This window comes from Drosophila hydei, unplaced genomic scaffold (assembly GCF_003285905.1).
Source record: "Drosophila hydei strain 15085-1641.00,03,60 unplaced genomic scaffold, DhydRS2 tig00000587-arrow-arrow-pilon, whole genome shotgun sequence".
Taxonomy (NCBI): Eukaryota; Metazoa; Arthropoda; class Insecta; order Diptera; family Drosophilidae; genus Drosophila; species Drosophila hydei.
The window spans coordinates 51,857-72,984 of NW_022045760.1; the positions used below are offsets into that span (position 1 = coordinate 51,857).

The 21,128-nt window shown below is 34.3% G+C and overlaps 1 protein-coding gene across 1 annotated transcript in view; it reads left to right on the forward strand.

Annotated features, from left to right (window-relative positions):
• The window catches only part of LOC111599880 (dynein heavy chain 2, axonemal), a gene marked incomplete at both ends in the record, with an annotated part of 33,965 nt that extends 30,449 nt beyond the window's left edge, over positions 1-3,516 (forward strand). The window contains one exon of the mRNA XM_030224329.1: positions 3,450-3,516. Within this exon, the coding sequence (XP_030080189.1) occupies positions 3,450-3,516 (67 nt within the window). The remainder of the gene's footprint in view (positions 1-3,449) is intronic.
• Positions 3,517-21,128: the final 17,612 nt, after the last annotated feature.

The following is a 21,128-nucleotide window of genomic DNA, read 5'->3' on the forward strand; positions in this document are numbered from 1 at the left end:
ACTCTGATCTAAACTCATTATCCATTATTATTTTCCGTGGTTTGTTAAATTTTGCAAAATGTTCTATAATAATTTGCATCTTTGTTCGCCAATTTCTATCCGTAATATTATAAGCAACTGCAAATTTTGTAAGTTTACCTATGATTGTGACAAAAGATTTGTGTTTTATGGGAAATATACCTAAATTTTTAATTTGGTTTTTAGTATCTGGTGTTTCTGTAAACTGAAAGTTTGGTTTTATCGGTTTCTATCGTAATTTCTTTGCACTTTCTATAATTTGCTATTATTAATTGAATATGGTTCCTTAATTTTGGAAAATATATTTTGCTTTTAGTGAGTTGAATGCTTCACTTATACCACTGTGTAATGAATCTTTTGAATGGTAAATTGAAATTTGTTTATGTAATTCTTCCTCAGTTGAAATTTCTTAAGCTCTATTTGGACATTTAAAAATTTTTTATATTTTTACACTGAGAAAAAATGTTTATTGGTCCACATACTAATTCTTTAACTCTTTGAATTAATAATCCACTTATAATATCAACTAGTCTGCTATTATTTTTGAAGACCGAAAAATCAGTAATTTCCTCAACAATTGTTCTTATTTTATTATTAAGTTCTCTTACGTTTGTTTTTAGGTTATTAATCTTCCTAGTTAGTCCCATCTGATCCGTTCTTTGTCTATAGTGATGTCTCAAACGATTTTTGCACTCCGTTAAGTTTGCTGGTGGATTAATGTTAAGCATAGAATTTTGGTGTTAAATATGACCGTGAAGACCTGGTCGTTGTCATCGTATTCCTCCATGATCTGATCCACTACAGACACGAATCCATGTAAAGTTCCATCCTAAATATCTCGTCTAGGTAAATATCTCATCTCGATGAAGTTTCTTTGAATTGTAATTGGATTTCTGCCTTCACTTTCTCTTGCGATAATTACGTTTGTTAACAGTTGAATACATTGCTGCAATTCAAAGATTTGTTTTTTATTTGCCATTGTACAGTTTTTTTTTATTTCGTTGTCTTGAATATATTAATATGTATATAAGCACATACACACTTACACATGTACATATATGTCTTTACGCACACTTCCAAATTTACTTATATATATGCATATGCTTCATTAAATTAATAAATTATAATTATTACAAGAATTATATTTTGCAAAATATCGCATTTTTGTTGTGTATACAGATATATCTGTTTAATTTCCATGTTGCGTGTGAGAGTGAGAATTAGAGAAAAATAATAATTTCTAGACGTGTTCATGTGACTGAAACGTTTTCTTTCACAATAAATATAATACTCAATAGGTCCTTCGCGCCGATTAACAAAATTGTTCGATTCGCGGTAGAAATTGGACGTTAATCGGACACGTGTTTGTGTCAATGCCGTCTGCAAGGCGCGTATTGTATCGGCATATGTACAAACATACATGTATGTACATATGTACTTTTTGGAAGTGCTCTGATTTAGAGAGGAAACTTATGCGTGGATCGTGAGGGACGTGCTCTGGACCACGAACTGCAAATCTTTAAATTAATTATTGTAGTCTTTTTCAAGACTTTAAATTCATATTTTGATATTTTATTTATTTTATTTACTTAGATATTTTTAATTATATATATTAAATAAAAAATAATTATTTATTAATATTGGTTTAATATATAAATAAATAAGTAGTTATGTATTTGTATTTATTTAATATATAAATAATTTAATATTTATTTTTATGTAATATAAATTTATGTCTTATTACTTTAAGAAAGTAAATATTAACTTAATATACAGAATATATATTTTTTACTAATTACTGCAAATCTTTAAATTAATTATTGTAATCTTTTTCAAGACTTTAAATTCATTCTTTGACTTTTTATTTATTTTATTTACTTAGATAGTTTTAATTATATATATTAAATTAAAAATAATTATTTATTAATATTTGTTTAATATATAAATAAATAAGTAGTTATATATTATATTTATATTTATATTTATTTAATATGTAAATAATTTAATATATATTTTTATGTGATATAAATTTATGTCTTATATTACTTTAAGAAAGTAAATATTAACTTACTAATTTAATCTTTGAATATTAACAGACCTAGGACAGAAAGAATTTCAGCTTCTAATAGGTTTCAGAGGCAACGGAATAGAAATATATTAAATAGGTCAAATTCTGAATATTTTGAACAGGAAAGAATTAATAATTTAGAGTCTCAACGCAACCGTAGGGAAAATGAAGAATTTAGTGAAAGTGAGCGACATAGAAATAGACAAAGAAACGAAGTTCACAGGAACAACGCTATCAATAGAGGTTTAGGTCAAAGCCAAAATACCCTTCTACGTGCAGCTTTACGCACAAGTGCCCAGACTAGACAGGTTGAGCAATTAGCTGAGACTTTGCGCCGATCGATATGCATACAAGACCCAGTTTATAGGGCAATCGAACAGAGACAAAATACTGAGAACCACGCAACAATACGAGCCAATTCTCCCATTAGACAAGAGGAGCAATTTGCTGACACTTTGCGCCGATCGAGACGCAGATAAGACCCAGTTTATAGGGCAACCGAACGGAGACAAAATACTGAGGACCACGTGACAAGACGAGCCAATTCTCCCATTAGACAACAGGAGCAATTGGCTGACACTTCGCGTCGATCGAGACGCAGACAAGACCCAGTTCATAGGGCAGGCGAACAGGGACGAGACACTGCACGACGTGCTCGACGAAGAAATGACATTGGACGGCGTCTGCTACAAAGGGCAAGAGATAGGGACTAACGATCGCCGGTTAGATACGATCCTATTCGTAGGATAATTGAGCAGGCACTTAACACAAGTGCAAGACGAAGTGCTCGCATTCAGGCACGACAGGGAACTTTTGACGCCAATAGAAGTTTAACACAGCGAGTTAGCCAATATCGTAATGATATTGAAAATAGGATATCTGAGAATAGGCGTAATGCGACCAGAAACAGGATAGAACGAGCCTTAATTAGAAACAGATCCCAAATTATTAATAGTAGTCTTGATGGTCTGATATCCGTTTTTAACAAAACGGTAAAGCAGGGACCTGATTAGGTCTGTATTAGTTGTAAAGTTTTGTGGTTTCGACATCAAGTGGACAAAATTTCAAGTGAGGTCATCCAAAGCAAGTGTAGTGCAGAAGTTGCTTCAGATATTTTATATCTCGCATCTAGCTTTCCTTTAGAAAATAATAAATACTACTTTTGCATGACATGTAGTCGTAGTGTAGTGTGTTCATATATTGAACTCTCACTGTACTCAGTGAAATGCATAAATATCAATACAGATACTTTGTAGCACTTTGGTTACAACATTTATATATACATGCGCTAAAACTATGTCAAGTATATGAACATAATACATCCTCTCCTCCGCGGCGACTCTCGTCGCCCATACGTGCACAGGAGAAAACTGGAAGGATCAGCAAGCGTGACAGGCAGGCCGCCTTTTATGCCAACGAGGGAAAACAAGAACCACATCAGCAGCTAGGACGACAAGTGTGAAAGACGACCAGCTGATGCAGCAAGGAAATACAGCAGGCGAACAAAAATTTTATTTTTAATATAATATATATGTTTAAATATAAGTAAAATATTGTAAAATCGAGCGGAACCTTTTCTGCCCGATAGTAGTATGGCCCGTAAAGCCGTACAACACATAGATAGGAAGATCACTGCGATGATCGAATAGGGAAAATAGACGTAATAACAATTCAAGAAAAAACATATACTACGTATGTTCGATAATAGCATAAGTAAATTTGATGATATATCAATTATACCCACAATGGGGTTAATCGAAACAAAATCTGTGGACTCCACTGCGAATGTAATAAATAAAATCAAATCATCTAGTACTGATCCAAGATTAACAAATATACTATTATTAATAATTGTCTTAATATTGTGTGCATATATTGTATATAAGGCATACTTTTTACACAATAATCCAAATGCATTCATAGCCTAAGTAAATTTGATGATATATCAATTATACCCACAATGGGGTTAATCGAAACAAAATCAGTGGACTGCACTGCGAATGGTATAAATAAAATCGAATCATCTAGTACTGATCAAAAATTTACAAATATACTATTATTAATAATTGTCTTAATATTGTGTACATATATTGTATATAAGGCATACCGTTTACACAATAAATGTGTAACGAAAAGAGCACTAAGCAGAGAAACTGATCTAGACAAGATCTGATATAATATGCCCACAGACAATTTTAACAAAAGTATATTTAAATAAAAAATATAATAAAGAAATGAATACAGAAAAATGTATACGCAGTCTACTTGAAAAGGAACCAGAATTCGAAGATAGGGTAGTGTCTATAATTCAAGTCAAAGTAAGCCCCATACTAATATACAATTTAAAATATGAATTTATGGAAAGGTACAGCTTGGATTTTTCCCCACTTTCGCACTATACAAGCACGCAAAAGGGAATAATACTAAGTAATGTAAAAATTGCAGGGTATTTTCTGAAGTAGAGAAAAATGAAATACTAGAGCAAATAAATATAATAAATGTTTCATACAAAGCATAAGAAAACAAAAATGTACTGCAAATATATATATAAGTAATGAATATTAAGTATGGAATGGGAGCAACTTAGTCTCCATATCCGTAAAATAAAAGAAACATTTGGTAAATCATACAAATGTTTAAGACAAAATAGGGCGATTCAACTAGACAAAGTGTGCAAAAATTCTCGATTCATTCAACGACGTTAGAATATTAGTGCATGATAATAGGGAAACCATAAATAAAACGAAGTGGTCAAAATTTTCAAAACTATTGATGAAGTTACGTTTGTAGTTTATAAATTTCAAAGAAAAGTATGAATTAGATATATTCATACCATCAATTCTGAACACCCCTCTAGAACTAGACTCAGATAAAAAACAAAAATCAATAGAGATAGATTCTGTGGAAGATGAAGATTCTGAATCTGAATATGAAACTGAATTAAAAGAAAGAGATCTAAACGATCTTACAATTCCCGCACTAATAACATTATCGGATCAAGATAATGAAAACATCATGACGGACATAAGTTATCAAAGTGCATATAGAAAAGACATTTCGAATGCCATTCCAGAATTCAATGGATAAAGAATAAATCTTCAAAGATTCGTAAGAGCTTTGAAGTTAGTAAATTTGACAAAAGGCACATTCGAAGAAATAGCTGTTGAAGTCAATAAATCAAAATTTATTGGCTCAACACTAAACAAAGTCCAAGATGAAACGACAATTGATGTAATAATTAAGCAATTGCAAGATACTATAATTGGTGAAACATCCGATGTAGTAAAAGCAAAATTGTCTAAAACAATGCAAAAAGGGAAAACTGCCGAAAAATTCACGACTGAAGTTGGCAATTTGCGAAGGCTTTTGGAGGCTTCGTATATTGATGAAGGTCTACCAGCAGAACATGCTGAGGAAGCCAAGGAAGCCATTGACGCAATGGTTAAAAATTGCGAATATGGAAAATTAAAAACTATCTTTGAGGCAGGAAATTTCAAAACTATGAATGAAGCCGTTACTAAATACATTCAGTGTAGTACTGAGATGACAGGCAATCCCAATTCGGTATTGTATGCCCAGAGAGGCCGTGGTAATTACCGTAATAGTTATCGGGGTATGGGCAATGGTCGCGGTTATTATAACTATAACAATCGCAATAACGGCCAAAACAACTATTTCCAGAACAATAACTCAAAATAATTACTACAGAGGAAATAACAATAATCGAAATAACAGAGGTAACTATAGAAGAAATAACCAGTAGAACGGCGGTTATAACCAAAATAACAACAACGTTTGGGTAGCCCAAAACGCTTCGGGAAACTCCCAACAATCTTTAGATACTCAGGAGTAAAAAATATAAAAATTCACACCATCAATCTCAGTCTGAATGTATATGCTAACTTCATAAATGTAACAACAGGAAAAGAATTAGTCTTCTAAATAGACACAGGGGCAGACATCAATATTCATTCAAACTAATAATATAATTAGTATTCAGGGAATAAGTCAAGAAGTAACCAAATCAAAAGGACTTACGTCTATAGAAATTCAAACTTCAAAATATATAATTCCACACGATTTTCACGTCGTAAATTCACATTTCGCTATTCCATGTGATGGAATACTAGGAATCGATTTCATAAGAAAATACAACTGTCAATTAGATTTCAAACCGTCCGAAGACTGGCTAATAATTAGACCAAATAATTTTAAATATACCATTTATGTTTCAATAACACACAGTTCTGGCAACAACTCCATAATTCTGCCAGCAAGATCACAAGAAGTCCGAAAAATAGAAATAGCCTCAGTAGAAGACAGTGTGTTTATTCCAAACCAGGAAATACAGCATGGTATTTATATAGCAAATACAATCCAAAATGCATTCATAGCCTAAGTAAATTTGATGATATATCAATTATACCCACAATGGGGTTAATCGAAACAAAATCAGTGGACTGCACTGCGAATGGTATAAATAAAATCGAATCATCTAGTACTGATCAAAAATTTACAAATATACTATTATTAATAATTGTCTTAATATTGTGTACATATATTGTATATAAGGCATACCGTTTACACAATAAATGTGTAACGAAAAGAGCACTAAGATAAGTAAGTGATCTATACAAGATCTGATATAATATGCCCACAGACAACTTTAACAAAAGTATATTTAAAAAAAAATAAATAAAGAAATGAATACAGAAAATTGCATACGCATTCCACTTGAAAGGGAACCAGATTTCGAAGATACAATTTAGAATATGAATATATGGAAAGGTACAGCTTAGATATTTCCCCACTTTCGCACTGTACAAGCACGCCAAACTGAATACTACTAAGTAATGTAAGAAATTGCAGGGTACATTCTGAAGTAAAGAAAAATTAAATACTAGGGCAAATAAATATAATAAAAGTTTCATACAAACCATAACAAAACAAAAATGTACTGCAAACATATATATATGTAATGAATATTAAGTATGGAATGGTAGCTACTTAGTCACCATATCTGTAAAATAAAAGAAACATTTGGTAAATCATACTAATGTTTAGGACAAAATAGGGCGATACGACAAGACGCTTTAAACAAACATGCAAAAATTCTCGTCGATTCATTCAACGACGCTAGAATATTAGTGCATGATAATAGGGAAACAATAAATAAAACGAACTGGTCAAAAATTTCAAAACTATTGATCAAGTTACGTTTGCAGTTAATAAATGTCAAAGAAAAGTATTAATTAGATATATTCATACGATCAATTTTGAACACCCCTCTAGAAATAGGCACAGATAAAAAAAAAATCAATAGAGATAGATTCTGTGAAAGATGAAGATTCTGAATCTGAATCTGAAACTGAAATAAAAGAAAGAGATCTAAACGATCTTACAATTCCCGCACTAATAACATTATCGGATCAAGATAATGAATTAGGACAGGAAGAAGAAATTATCTCTAATACAAGCATAAAAGAATCCAAAGAAAACATCATGACGGACATAAGTGCCCAAAGGGCATATATAAAAGACATTTCGGATGCCATTCCAGAATTCAATGGACAAAGAATACAATTCAAAGATTCGTTAGAGCTTTGAAGTTAGTTAATTTGATAAAATTAGTTAATTCGACAAAAGGCACATTCGAAGAAATAGCCGTTGAAATCATAAAATCAAAAATTATTGGTTTAACACTATACAAAGTCCAAGATGAAACGACAATTAATGCAATAATTAAGAAATTGCAAGATACTATAATTGGTGAAACATCCGATGTAGTAAAAGCAAAATTGTCTAAAACAATGCAAAAAGAGAAAACTGCCGAAAAATGCACGACTGAAATTGACAATTTGCGAAGGCTTTTGGAGGCTTCGTATATTGATGAAGGTCTACCAGCAGAACATGCTGATAAGTTAAGTACCAAGGAAGCCATTGACGCAATGGTTAAAAATTGCGAACATGGAAAATTAAAAACTATCCGTCTAAGCCGTCACTAAGTACATTCAGTGCAGTACTGAGATGACAGACAAATCCAATTCGGTATTGTATGCCCAGAGAGGCCGTGGTAATTATAATAACAAAAATAGTTATCGCGGTAAGTGCAATGGTCGCATTTATTATAATTATGACAATCGCGATAACGGCCAAAACAACTATTACCAGAACAGAGTTACAGATAATAACTACAGAAGAAATAACAATAATCGAAATAACAGAGGTAACAATAGTCGTAATAACCAGCAGAACGGCGGTTATAACCAAAAGAACAACAACAACGTTAGGGTAGCCCAAAACACTTCGGGTAACTCCCAACAACCTTTATATACTCAGCAGTAAAAAAATAAAAATTCACACCATCAATCTCAGTCTGAATATATATGTACACTTCATAAATGTAATAACAGGAAAAGAATTAGTCTTTTTAATAGACACAGGTGCAGACATATCAATATTAAAAGAAAATTCAGATGTATTTAAATACATTCAAACTAATAACGTAATTAGTATACAGGGAATAAGTCAAGAAGAACCAAATCAAAAGGACTTACTTCTATAGAAATTCAAATTTCAAAATATATAATTCCACACGATTTTCACATCGTAAATTCACATTTCGCTATTCCATGTGATGGAATACTAGGAATTGATTTCAAAGGAAAATACAACTGTCAATTAGATTTCAAACCGTCCGAAGACTGGCTAATAATTAGACCAAATAATTTAAAATATCCCATTAATGTTCCAATAACACACAGTTCTGGCAACAACTCCATAATTCTTCCGAAAAATAGAAATAGCCTCAGTAGAATACAGTGTATTTATTCCAAACCAGGAAATACAGCATGGTATTTATATAGCAAATACCATAGCAACAATCCAAAATGCATTCATAAGAATGCTTAATACAACTAATACAGATCAATTAATCAGCATAAATAATTTAAAATATGAACCACTTTCAAACTAAGATATAGTTAATACAGATCAATTAATCAGCATAAAAAATTTAAAATATGAACCACTTTCAAACTACGATGTAGTTAAAACAAATCCCGAAAAGAGAGAAAAATCCGTATTAGCCCAACTATCAAAAAATTATCCACCACAATTTAATAATCAATTAACGTCATTATGTTCCCAATACAGCGATGTATTCGGACTAGAAACCGAATCAATGACCACAAATAACTTTTACAAACAAAAACTGAGACTGAAGGATGATGAACCAATATATATTAAAAATTATAGAAATCCTCATAGGACGAAATTAAAAAACAAGTCCAAAAATTAATTAACGACAAAATAGTCGAACCATCAGTATCTGCTTATATTAGCCCACTTTTATTAGTACCGAAAAAATCACTTCCAAATTACGAAGAGAAAAAATGGCGATTAGTAATTGACTATCGTCAAATTATTAAAAACTGTTGTCTGATAAATTTCCACTCCCTAGAATTGATGATATTTTAGATCAATTAGGTAGAGCAAAATACTTTTCATGCCTTGACTTAATGTCGGGTTTTCATCAAATTGAACTCGAAGAAAAATCACGCGATATTAGTTTCTTTTTCAACAAAAAATGGTTCATATCGCTTCACGCGATTACCATTCGGTTTAAAAGTAGCGCTAAAATCGTTTTCATGCCTTGACATTAATGTCGGGTTTTCATCAAATTGAACTCGAAGAAAAATCATGTGATATTACTTCTTTTTCAACAAAAAATGGTTCATATCGCGTCACGCGATTACCATTCGGTTTAAAAATAGCGCTAAATTCGTTTCAGAGAATGATGACTATCGCTTTCTCTGGACTTGAACCTTCTCAAGCATTCCTTTACATGGATGACTTAATAGTCATTGGTTGTTCCGAAAAACAGATGAAGAAATCTTACCCGACGACAAAAACTACAACGTCATTCAAAATTTTCCAGTCCCACATGATGCGGACAGCGCTAGAAGATTTGTTGCATTCTGTAACTACTACAGAAGATTCATAAAACATTTTGCTGACTATTCTCGTCACATAACGAGATTATGCAAAATAGATGTAAAATTCGAATGGACAGCTGAATGCCAAAACGCATTCGAACATTTGAAAGCAACATTAATGAATCCAACATATATTTATGGTAGACACTTCACTGTCAAAACAGATCACAGAGCACTCACATATCTATTCTCAATGGTAAATCCAAGTTCCAAACTTACCAGAATGAGAGTTGTACTAAACGGAAAAGACTATTACGTAGCCGACGCGCTCTCCAGAATAACAATCACAGACCTGAAAAACATTCAAATAAATAAGAAAATTCGGAAAGTCAATACCAGAAATCAAAGTAAACAGTTAAATTCCTGCGCAGGAAAAGAAAAAGAAAAAGAAGGTTTGCATAAGCAATCTCTAAATGCTTCTCAGCCCAACGTATACGAAGTCATAGTAAATGACGAGGAACGAAAAGTAGTGACCTTGCGAATAACAGATTCTCTATGCTTACTGAAACATCGAAAGAAAGTTATAGCAAGAATTGATGTTAGCGATATGTACACCAATGAAATTTTTACTTAGGTCAGTTCTTTCAAAGGCTTGAAACAGAAGCTTAATATCAGCCAACTCAAAGTGGCACCGAGCGAAAAGATCTTTGAGGTCATCTCAATAGAATCTTTTAAATCAATGGGCAATAAAATATTGATATCTTTAAGAGTAGCGCTACTCAAGCCGGTGACCCAATTATCACATGATAATAATAAAGAGAAAGAAGCAATACTGTTTACGTATCATGACGATCCAATACAAGGAGGTCATACAGGCATAGCTCGAACAATAGCAAATATAAAAGGGCATTATTATTGGAAAAATATGTCAAGGGATATCTCAAACTATGTAAGAAAATGCCAAAAATGTCAAAGTCAAAAATAACTAAACATACCGAAACTCCATTAACCATTACTGAAACGCCACAACTGGCTTTCTACAGAGTAATCGTAGATACGATCAGTCCATTACCCAAATCTGAACAAGGAAATGAATACGCAGTAACACTAATCTGCGATTTGACAAAATACTTGATAGCAATACCAATTAAAAACCAAAATGCAAAAAGAGTATCAAAAGCCGTATTTGAAGATTTTATTCTGAAGTACGGTTCAATGAAGACGTTCATTACGGACATGGGAACAGAATATAAAAATTCAATAATTAAAGAATTATGTAAAAACCTTAACATCAAAAACATAACTTCTACCGCACATCATCACCGGACAGTAAACGAGTTCATACGATCACACATATCTGTTGATAAAACAGATTGGGACGTATGGCTACAATACTTCGTATTTGGTTTTAATACAACACCTTCAATGGCACATGACTATTGTCCAAATGAACTAGTTTTTGGTAAATCTTCAAACTTACCAAAACACTTTAATACCTTAGATAATATAAAACCTCTTTATAATATAGAAGACTATGCTAAGGAATCTAGATATAGACTAGAATAGGCCTATAAGCGCGCTAGAATAATGTTAAAAAAACATAAGGAGAAAAATAAAAAATATTAAGATAAGAAATTACTTAATTTTGAATTAAAGACAGGAGATAATGTCTTACTAAAAAACGAAACAGGTCATAAGCTAGATTTTAAATACACTGGACCTTACAATGTAGAATGCGTAAGAGATAATGATAACATAATAATTTCAAATAATAAAAATAAACAACAAATAGTACATAAAGATAGATTAAAAATTTTTATTTCATAAGCAATCAATATTCCTATAAACATTTCAAAAAAAAAAAAATACAACAAAAAAATTTTTAATTCAAAACATAATTTTAACTAATATAAGAAAAAATACTAAGGTAATAAATTCTTTCGATATAAGAAATAATAACAAAAAAAATATATATATATAATATAATAATAAATTTATCCAATTATAAGTAATAATATTATCCCTATGCTTGCTGGTATCCCTATGCTTAATGGTATCCTCTTTTAGTTGTATTGCGACGTGTTGATGTGAGACAGGGAATATTGTGATCTTCTTGCAGATGGACTTGATTCTAGGGTGTGCTATTAGTATGTGGACAACGTTTTCGGACTGAAGGATTTTAGTTTTTGCCGCTTCGATTAGGATGACTATGGGTATTTCTAAAGGATGTTCATCTAAAATTGTGTTTAAATCGTTATGATCGAAAATGGTAGGATTTATAATATCAGACTTAGCCAGTGTTATTGTAAGTATCAAATTTTGGATTTGGGTTATTAACATTCTGTTTCGTGCTAACAACGCCTCATATAAATGCGGGGTGTCGACAAATTTCTTCTTTTTAGCCTTAATTATTTCGTTTACCGTCACTGTGATTTTATCAATCTGTTTCTGAGTTTTTGTGTTTATCTCTATCTGTTTGTTATTTGCATTAGCCAGTTGTGCTTCGGACCATTTAATTTTTTGGTAATCGGACGCATCTGGAGTGCCAGCTATTTCTTTGAGCGCAGTGCCTAAAAAATCTAAACTTCTCGCCATTCTGTGGTGTATTTTTATTACGGACAACAAATTTTTATATGTTCTATGTCTACGTCTAAAAGCTTTCGCATGTGCGATTGGGGAAACAATTCTGACAATATGTAGCTAGAATTGGAATAGCCGATGATCCGACTATGTGCTGTCCCTAATAATAAGAGGATCGTAAGGCTAATCCTGTAATAGGAGCGGAAAGAAAAACGGGAGGTGAAAAAGAATTGTAGAGCATTTTATTTCTATTTTTAGCTTATGTTGAAAAGTGTGGATAATTCTTACTTGAGATTGTCCTTGTGGACCACCCTCCCCTTAATGAGAACTGAGGTTCCCAAGTCTGCTTCTATTACTTCCTCCGTGAATAATGGGGTCAACTTGTTGCCTAGCCTTCTGTTATTTTTTACGAGAACTTTTTCGCTTATCTCAAAGATTCTGTTTTGTCTATCCGGGTTACACCTTGCAAGATTGTCTTGCTGCGCTTTGGTGATTTTGTCTTTGCTGGCTGCATATATAACCTCTATAGGCTTTTGGTTTGTGACTGAATGTATGGTTCGGTTGTATGTTACCGTTGCCCTCATAATAAGTTTTGTCGTGTCGGAGGACATCTTGCCCATTCTAAAAGCCCTCGCAATGTCACCTAGAGTGCTGTGGAAACGTTCCACTTGCCCATTCGAGCTCCTGTGAAGTGGGGGTGCATTGACAACATCTATGTTATGAAATAATGTGATAGTTTCCGAGTTAAAGGAAGCTTCGTTGTCACAATATATTGTTTTCACTTCTGGGAAAAAATTTATCAGTTGGATAATGGGTACTTTTATGTCCACTATTGTGCGGGACGACAGTGGTTGTACCACGGCAAATTTTGAAAATTTGTCGACACAGGTAAGGAAAAGTTACTTGTCTGTGGAGTATATGTCTATATGTAACATTTCGCGGTATTGGGGTCATCCCCATTTCCTGTTTTTGTGGGTGCCTGTCATACTTTGTTCTGGTGTATGTTTTGCAGTTTATACCGGCCTCATTTGCCATTTTAGACATATTCGGAAAGTAATATTCACGGAGAATTTGTTTTACATTTTCTTGTGCTGCCCTGTGGGTTCTGTGTTCGACTGCGATTATTTCTAACTGGTCATATTTGTTAGTAATGTCTTCCACCATGTTCTTACAGTGCCAGAATTTTGTAGCAGGGTAATTTAATACCAAGTCGTGTTGGCCACAGGCTAAAGTCGGCAAATCGCAATGTATTGCATTTACAACGTCTGCGACAATGAGTGGTTTCAATGTTTCGAAAAGACTATTCTTATCTGTGAAGTGAATAATGTGACGGATCTTTTTACCAAAAAGTATAAGGTCTTGTTTCCATTCGAACTGTGCTTCTTCTAAAAGAATTTGGTTTTTGAAGTAGTTAAGTGGTTTTTCGGTTGTCTCGACCGTGTAGGTCAGTGAAAGTTCGCTATGAACAGTAGCAGCGTTAGATTGGGGTTCATTTTCTAAGGCATTCACGTTTTGCCTTGATAGGGCATCCGCAACTAAATTTTCCTTCCCTGGTTTGTAGAGCACTTTCGCATTGTGTTCGTTAATAAAGGATTTGCATCTTTTGATATTGTCGTTAGTATTTCTGTCCGAGACAGAGAAGGTAAGGGGTTGGTGATCGGTGAAGATGTTAATCTCCCTTGTGCCATATAGATAGTTTTGTAACTTGCCTAATGCCCATACGATGCTCAATAGCTCTCTTTTGTTAATGGCATAGTGTGCCTCGCTTTGTTTTAAAGCTCGTGAAATCATGGTGATCGGTCTACCCCCTTGGGATAGAACCGCGCCGATGCCATCCATTGAGGCATCAGTGGTCAGGTCAAAAGGCTGTTTGAAATCTGGATACATGAGCATGACATCTTCTGATGCCAAAATGTTTCGCAGATTTTCAAATGTATTGCGTTGGGATTGGTTGAATTCAATTTCGACTTTTTTGGATCTATGTTTGCTGACAGAGCCATTTTCTCCTTTAAGGATGTTAGTTAAGGGCTTTGCTATTGATGCGAAATTCCTGATAAACCCTCTATAGTAACTAGCGAGGCCGAGAAATGACCGGAGACTAAACAAATTTTTTAGCTCGGGGTACTCTTGTATAGCTTTGACCTTCTCGGGGTCAGTCTTGGCACCACCTCTAGCATCTATAAATCCTAAAAATTCTACGCTCTCTTTGAGGAATTTCCTTTTTTTCCTAAGCTACTCTCATGTTGGCTTCACACAGGCATTTTAATACCGTGTCGATATGGCGAACATAATCGGTACAATTTACTTGGAATCCCTCATCCAACGGAGTTGCAACTGGTCTACAATAGCCCATACCATGAGTTTGCAATAATTCCTTGATGTATTGCGAATGGCCTATGGTAATAGGCCCAAGCTCATCTATGCGCATCACTTTCATGCCTAAAAAATGTTCAGGCACGCCTTTGTCGACACATGATGCTAACCAGGTCCTCTTTGGATTGACATGGAATAAGTAAATCGTCAACATATACCAGGATTAACGACAAATTATCCTTCCCTATATGTTGTGTAGAGACAGGGCTCTTTTTCGCAGGCAACGAAACCCAAACTACTCAGGACATCATCTAGTTCTGTGTTCCATTCCCTTCCTGATTGTTTCAATCCATGTATCGGCCTAAGCTGGTTGAGCCCGATCAATGTACCCTTGTGGTTGCTTCATGAACATGGTTGGCCATTAGTGCGTCATATTCCCGTTTCATCGCATCGCACCAATCTGATGCATGAACACTATTCAACGCCTTCTCATATGATTATGGAATCTTCACGTTGCTGGCAACCAGAGCCCCAAGTACATTGTGCTGCTTTCGAGATCGGCCTGGCTTGCCGGTTCGTATCAGCCTTGGTCTGCCAGGACCAATGCGAGGAACTTTCACAATTGTGTCCTTGCTTACTTTGTCTTTGCGATCTCCATCGCTGCTGCGTCCAGCGCTGCTGTCCCGTTCGCTGCTGCGCCCATGACTGCTGTCCCGATCGCTGCTGCGTCCAGCGCTGCCAGAGTCATCACTCCCGCTACCAGGCTGCATGTTAACATTAGATGGTGGCAACATATGCACAAATCAATCCTTGTCATCTTGGGTCTCGTTGAAAAGAACATCTCACTTCTCACGTGGTGAGATATTGGGCTGTACAAACGATAGCCTTTCCTTCTACCGAATACCTAATCATCCGATATTCCTTGCCATTTGGCTGCAGTTTCAAAAAATCATTAGAAATTTCCAATATAGGAAAAATGAGCAAGTATCCATTGACCGCAAGCAGTTTCCAGTTGTCCACACTTGCTGTCGAATGCACCGTGCTGCAATATACCTAGCTTGTAGTAGGGCAACAACAGCTTTGGGGTGGTTTATTATAGGAGATTTTATTCCTCCCAATCCTCCCAAAAATGATGATTACATTATGATCACTTAATTGACAGTTGTATCTTAGTTATTATACCCTGATCCCATTAAAAATGGGAAATCATGGTATAATGGTTTTGTGCAAATGTATGTAACAGGCAGAAGGAGGCGTGGCAGACCCCATAAAGTATATATATTCTTGATCAGGACGACAAGCCGAGTCGATTGAGCCCTGTCCGTCTGTCTGTCTGTCCGTCTGTCCGTCTGTCCGTATGTGTGAACGCGTGGATCTCAGCATCTATAAGAGCTAGAGACTTGAAATTTTTTTTGTAGGTCCGTGTATAGCACGCGCAGGTCAAGTTTGTTTCAAATATTCGATAACTATTCGCATTTAATTGTTATCGAATAAAAACATTATTGAAATGCAGTAAACAAATTATATCTCGAACCTCTTAAGAGCTAGAGCCTCCAAATTTTGTATTTAGTCTTAATTATATTTTATGCAATTTTGATTTTTGTTGGATTTTGGATACTCCAAATTCCCCCAAATTCTTAGAATTTAAGTTTAGTTGGAACTAGGGCCATTATGTGAAGGCGTTTGCATCTCAACCAAGCCAATATGATATGTAGATCATATGCTGAAAATTTCATTAAAATCCATTAAGTAAAACAGAAGTTATTAAACAAAACGTTTGGCCAATTTGCAAAAGCACATGTCAGCAGCGCCACGCGCACGCATTTTTCCTATGCGTGTGCACACATACATTCAAATGCGTGTATTCTTTTCTATTCCAAGAATTGAAATTGCGATTGAATTAAAGCTGAATATTAGCTGCTACTTATGTTCAAATTTGCAACAGATCGCATAAGAAGGACAGCGGCTGCGTTGGTAGAGGCGCCGCTCGCATTCAGCTTGGTCCGGGTTCGAGACCAGTGGAGATGAAATGTTTTTTATTGTTTTATTTTTAGTTATGAAGTGGCGGTGTTTGTAGTGTTTGTGCACGTTGCGCAAATAATCCGGGTTCGAATCCTGGTCTCGCAATGTCGATTTTTATTTGTTTTCTTTTTTTTTTTTTAATACTCGATACAAACTACGGAAAATATTACAAAACTCAAAGGACTGGGATCAGGGTATCTCCTAGTCGGGCACCCCGACTAGAGCTTTCTTACTTGTTTTTTACATAATACTCAGAGTATTAACTGTCATATTGAAGACATTCGATTTGACAGATTGATGCTGCAGTCGTCCGTTCTATTTTCGTTGAATCGTCTACATACGCAAACAAAAATATTAATATTCCAGGGTTTACTATTGTTGTCCGTCTTGAATGCGAGATGGTACCTAACGCAATACGACCTAAAATCGTTAAATCGTTAAGCTTTGTACTTTCTACAAAAGTCCGTCTTATCCAGTCCAACTGTTTATTTCAGAATTTCGGGAGCTATTTCTGTAGTATCCATTTTTGACCAGCGATTGCCTTTTTTTAGGAGATTTTAATCTATGTTTGAGCAGATTTGAATCGGCTAAGATTTTATAGATTTTAGATTTGAAAACCCCTACCACCAATTGTAATTCGCTCATTGGTTGGGTGTTTTCCAATTTGTCTAGTGAATATATTAGCGCTAGGACTTTTGAAACAGTTTATAGTTACAACAGTAATATTTCATTAAGTATTCAGGATAGGGAAGTTTAGTGTAAATATTTATAAATTTATATGTAAAGAAGTATTTTATTTAATATTATTAAATATATTCAGTATTATTATTTAAAATGATAAACATTCAGGGTATTTTCTAGTCGAGCACTCTCGACTAGAGTTTTCTTACTTGTTTTAGCATAATGTGGTGTACATTTTATTGTTGAACGATAACGGTTATTGTAAGATATTATTGCTAATTGAATTTTATATGCAATGGATAGTTAATTATTATCTATTCCTATTATTATTTCAATTAATGTAGAATGTAATCTTTCAATATCAGCGTTTCCTATATGGCAGTTGGGCTTAGTATAATGTATTTCAATATTTTCATTGTTTAAAAACTGTATTATATACTCTGATCTAAACTCATTATCCATTATTATTTTCTGTGGTTTGTTAAATTTTGCAAAATGTTCTATAATAATTTGCATCTTTGTTCGCCAATTTCTATCCGTAATATTATAAGCAACTGCAAATTTTGTAAGTTTACCTATGATTGTGACAAAAGATTTGTGTTTTATGGGAAATATACCTAAATTTTTAATTTGGTTTTTAGTATCTGGTGTTTCTGTAAACTGATAGTTTGGTTTTATCGGTTTCTATCGTAATTTCTTTGCACTTTCTATAATTTGCTATTATTAATTAAATATGGTCCCTTAATTTTGGAAAATAGATTTAGCTTTTAGTGAGTTGAATGCTTCACTTATACCATGTGTAATGAATCTTTTGAATGGTAAATTGAAATTTGTTTATGTAATTCTTCCTCAGTTGAAATTTCTTTGGCTCTATTTGGACATTTAAAAATTTTTTATTTTTTTACACTGAGAAAAAATGTTTATTGGACCACATACTAATTCTTTAACTCTTTGAATTAGTAATCCACTTATAATATCAACTAGTCTGCTATTATTTTTGAAGACCGAAATATCAGTAATTTCCTCAACAATTATTCTTATTTTATTATTAAGTTCTCTTACGTTTGTTTTTAAGTTATTAATCTTCCTAGTTAGTCCCATCTGATCCGTTCTTTGTCTATAGTGATGTCTCAAACGATTTTTGCCCTCCGTTAAGTTTGCTTGTGGATTAATGTTAAGCATAGAATTTTGGTGTTGAATATGACCGTGAGAACCTGGTCGTTGTCATCGTATTCCTCCATGATCGGATCCACTGCAGACACGAATCCATGTAAAGTTCCATACCAAATATCTCGTCTAGGTTAATATCTTGTCTCCTCGATGCAGTTTCTTTGAATTGTAATTGGATTTCTGCATTCACTTTCTCTTGCGATAATTACGTTTGCTAACAGTTGAATGCATTGCTGCAATTCAAAGATTTGTTTTTGATTTGCCATTGTACAGTTTTTTTTTGTTTCGTTGTCTTGGATACATATGTTCGAGGTTTCCACAACTATTTATCTGTACTTTTAACACTATCTGGTATTTATAACACTCATTTTTTTTTATTTTAATTTTGTTCACTTCCATAAGATTTCACAACATTTTTCGATTGATGTCACTCCGATTACCGGCAGCGCCAATTATGTATACATGTTCTTTAATTGTAGCCACAAATACAACTGCCTCTTATTCAATGTTAAAGGGTCTTTCATACGATTCTATGCTTATGTTATGCAGCGGAAGCTGCCATAATTGTTTATGTTTTCAGCTGTAAATTGCGTCTTATTTCTAAAGTGTGTTTATATTATGCAGCTGGGCTGCGACAATCTTCTGCTATAATTGTTTAGGTTTGCAATTTTGAGTTAATTGGATTCTTACATTAAGGAAGATTGCAACCCTTTAATGTCAACTGAAGCTAATTCTATGGTGTTGGCTGACGCTGCGGGGAGTGATGCTGATGGCATAACTCGCTTGGCGCTGCTGACATGTGCTTTTGCAAATTGACCAAACGTTTTGCTTAGTAACTTCTGCTTTACTTAATGGATTTTAATGAAATTTTTAGCATATGCTTTACATATTCTACGAAGCCAGTAGAGATGCAAACGTCCTCACATAATGGCCCTATTTCCTGTTGGATAGAGACTCTTCTCTATCCGAGTTGCCGGAAGTTATTTAAATTTGAAATATAAACAGCCCCGCTTATGTGCTTTTGTTCCAATGGTTTATTCGTGACAGACTAAATCTTCGAGGTGGTACCGATAACCTCAGATATACCATACTTTTATCGATATATCATATCGCATTGTAACGGATGATATTCTTCAACACCCTTCCTCAATGCGATCATGATTACAAATTCAATTTACATAATCCATTTCAAATTAACTTAACATTTCAATAAATTTAACATAATTCATTTCAAACTTAGCATTTCAGTAAATTTAACATGCTTGTTTTTACAAAGATTCTTATTCATAATATCTGCAATCATATCTGTTGTACAAACATACTTTTAGTTAAATTGATCCTCGTCAACTACTTGGCATACAAAATGACAACTAATGTCAATATGCTTAGTCCGGGTATGGTGGACTGGATTTCTGGCCAACTCCTGTGCGCTCAGATTATCACCATACAGAGTAGTTGAGGTGGATTCATTTCCACAACCAATCTCGATAATAAGACAACGTAAGAATAAGGATTCCTTACAAGCTGCAGACAGTGCCATGTATTCTACCTCTGTGCTGCTAAGTGCCACGCTGTGTTATTTTTCGGACCGCCAAGAAATCGGTCCACCTGCCAGGAAGTATACATAGCCAGTATATGACTTACGGTCAGTTTGGGCTCCACCCCAATCCACATCTACATATCCAGTGAGTGGCTGATGACTTCTTGTTTGGTGCAATTTAAAATTTAGTGTCGCTGCCAAGTACCTCAAAATGTGCTTTACGCCAGCCAACTGAATACAAAATATCTGCCCTGGTCGTGAGTACCAACCACATCAGGTCACCAATCATCGATTGGTATTTGACAGGGTCAACATTTTGACACTGTCCATCGGTACAATTTACTTGGAATCCCTCATCCAACGGAGTTGCAACTGGTCTACAATAGCCCATACCATGAGTTTGCAATAATTCCTTGATGTATTGCGAATGGCCTATGGTAATAGGCCCAAGCTCATCTATGCGCATCACTTTCATGCCTAAAAACAGTTCAGGCACGCCTTTGTCGACACATGATGGTCTCTTTGGATTGACATGCTATAAGTAAATCATCAACATATACCAGGATTAACGACAAATTATCCTTTCCTATATGTTGGTAGAGACAGGGCTCTCTTTCGCAGGCCACGAAACCCAAACTACTCAGGACATCATTTAGATCTGTGTTCCATTCCCTTCCTGATTGTTTCAATCCATGTATCGGCTTCTTCAGCCGCAAATCCTAAGCCGCATCAATCTGATGCATGAACACTATTCAACGCCTCCTCATAGGATGATGGAATCTTCACGTTGCTGGCAACC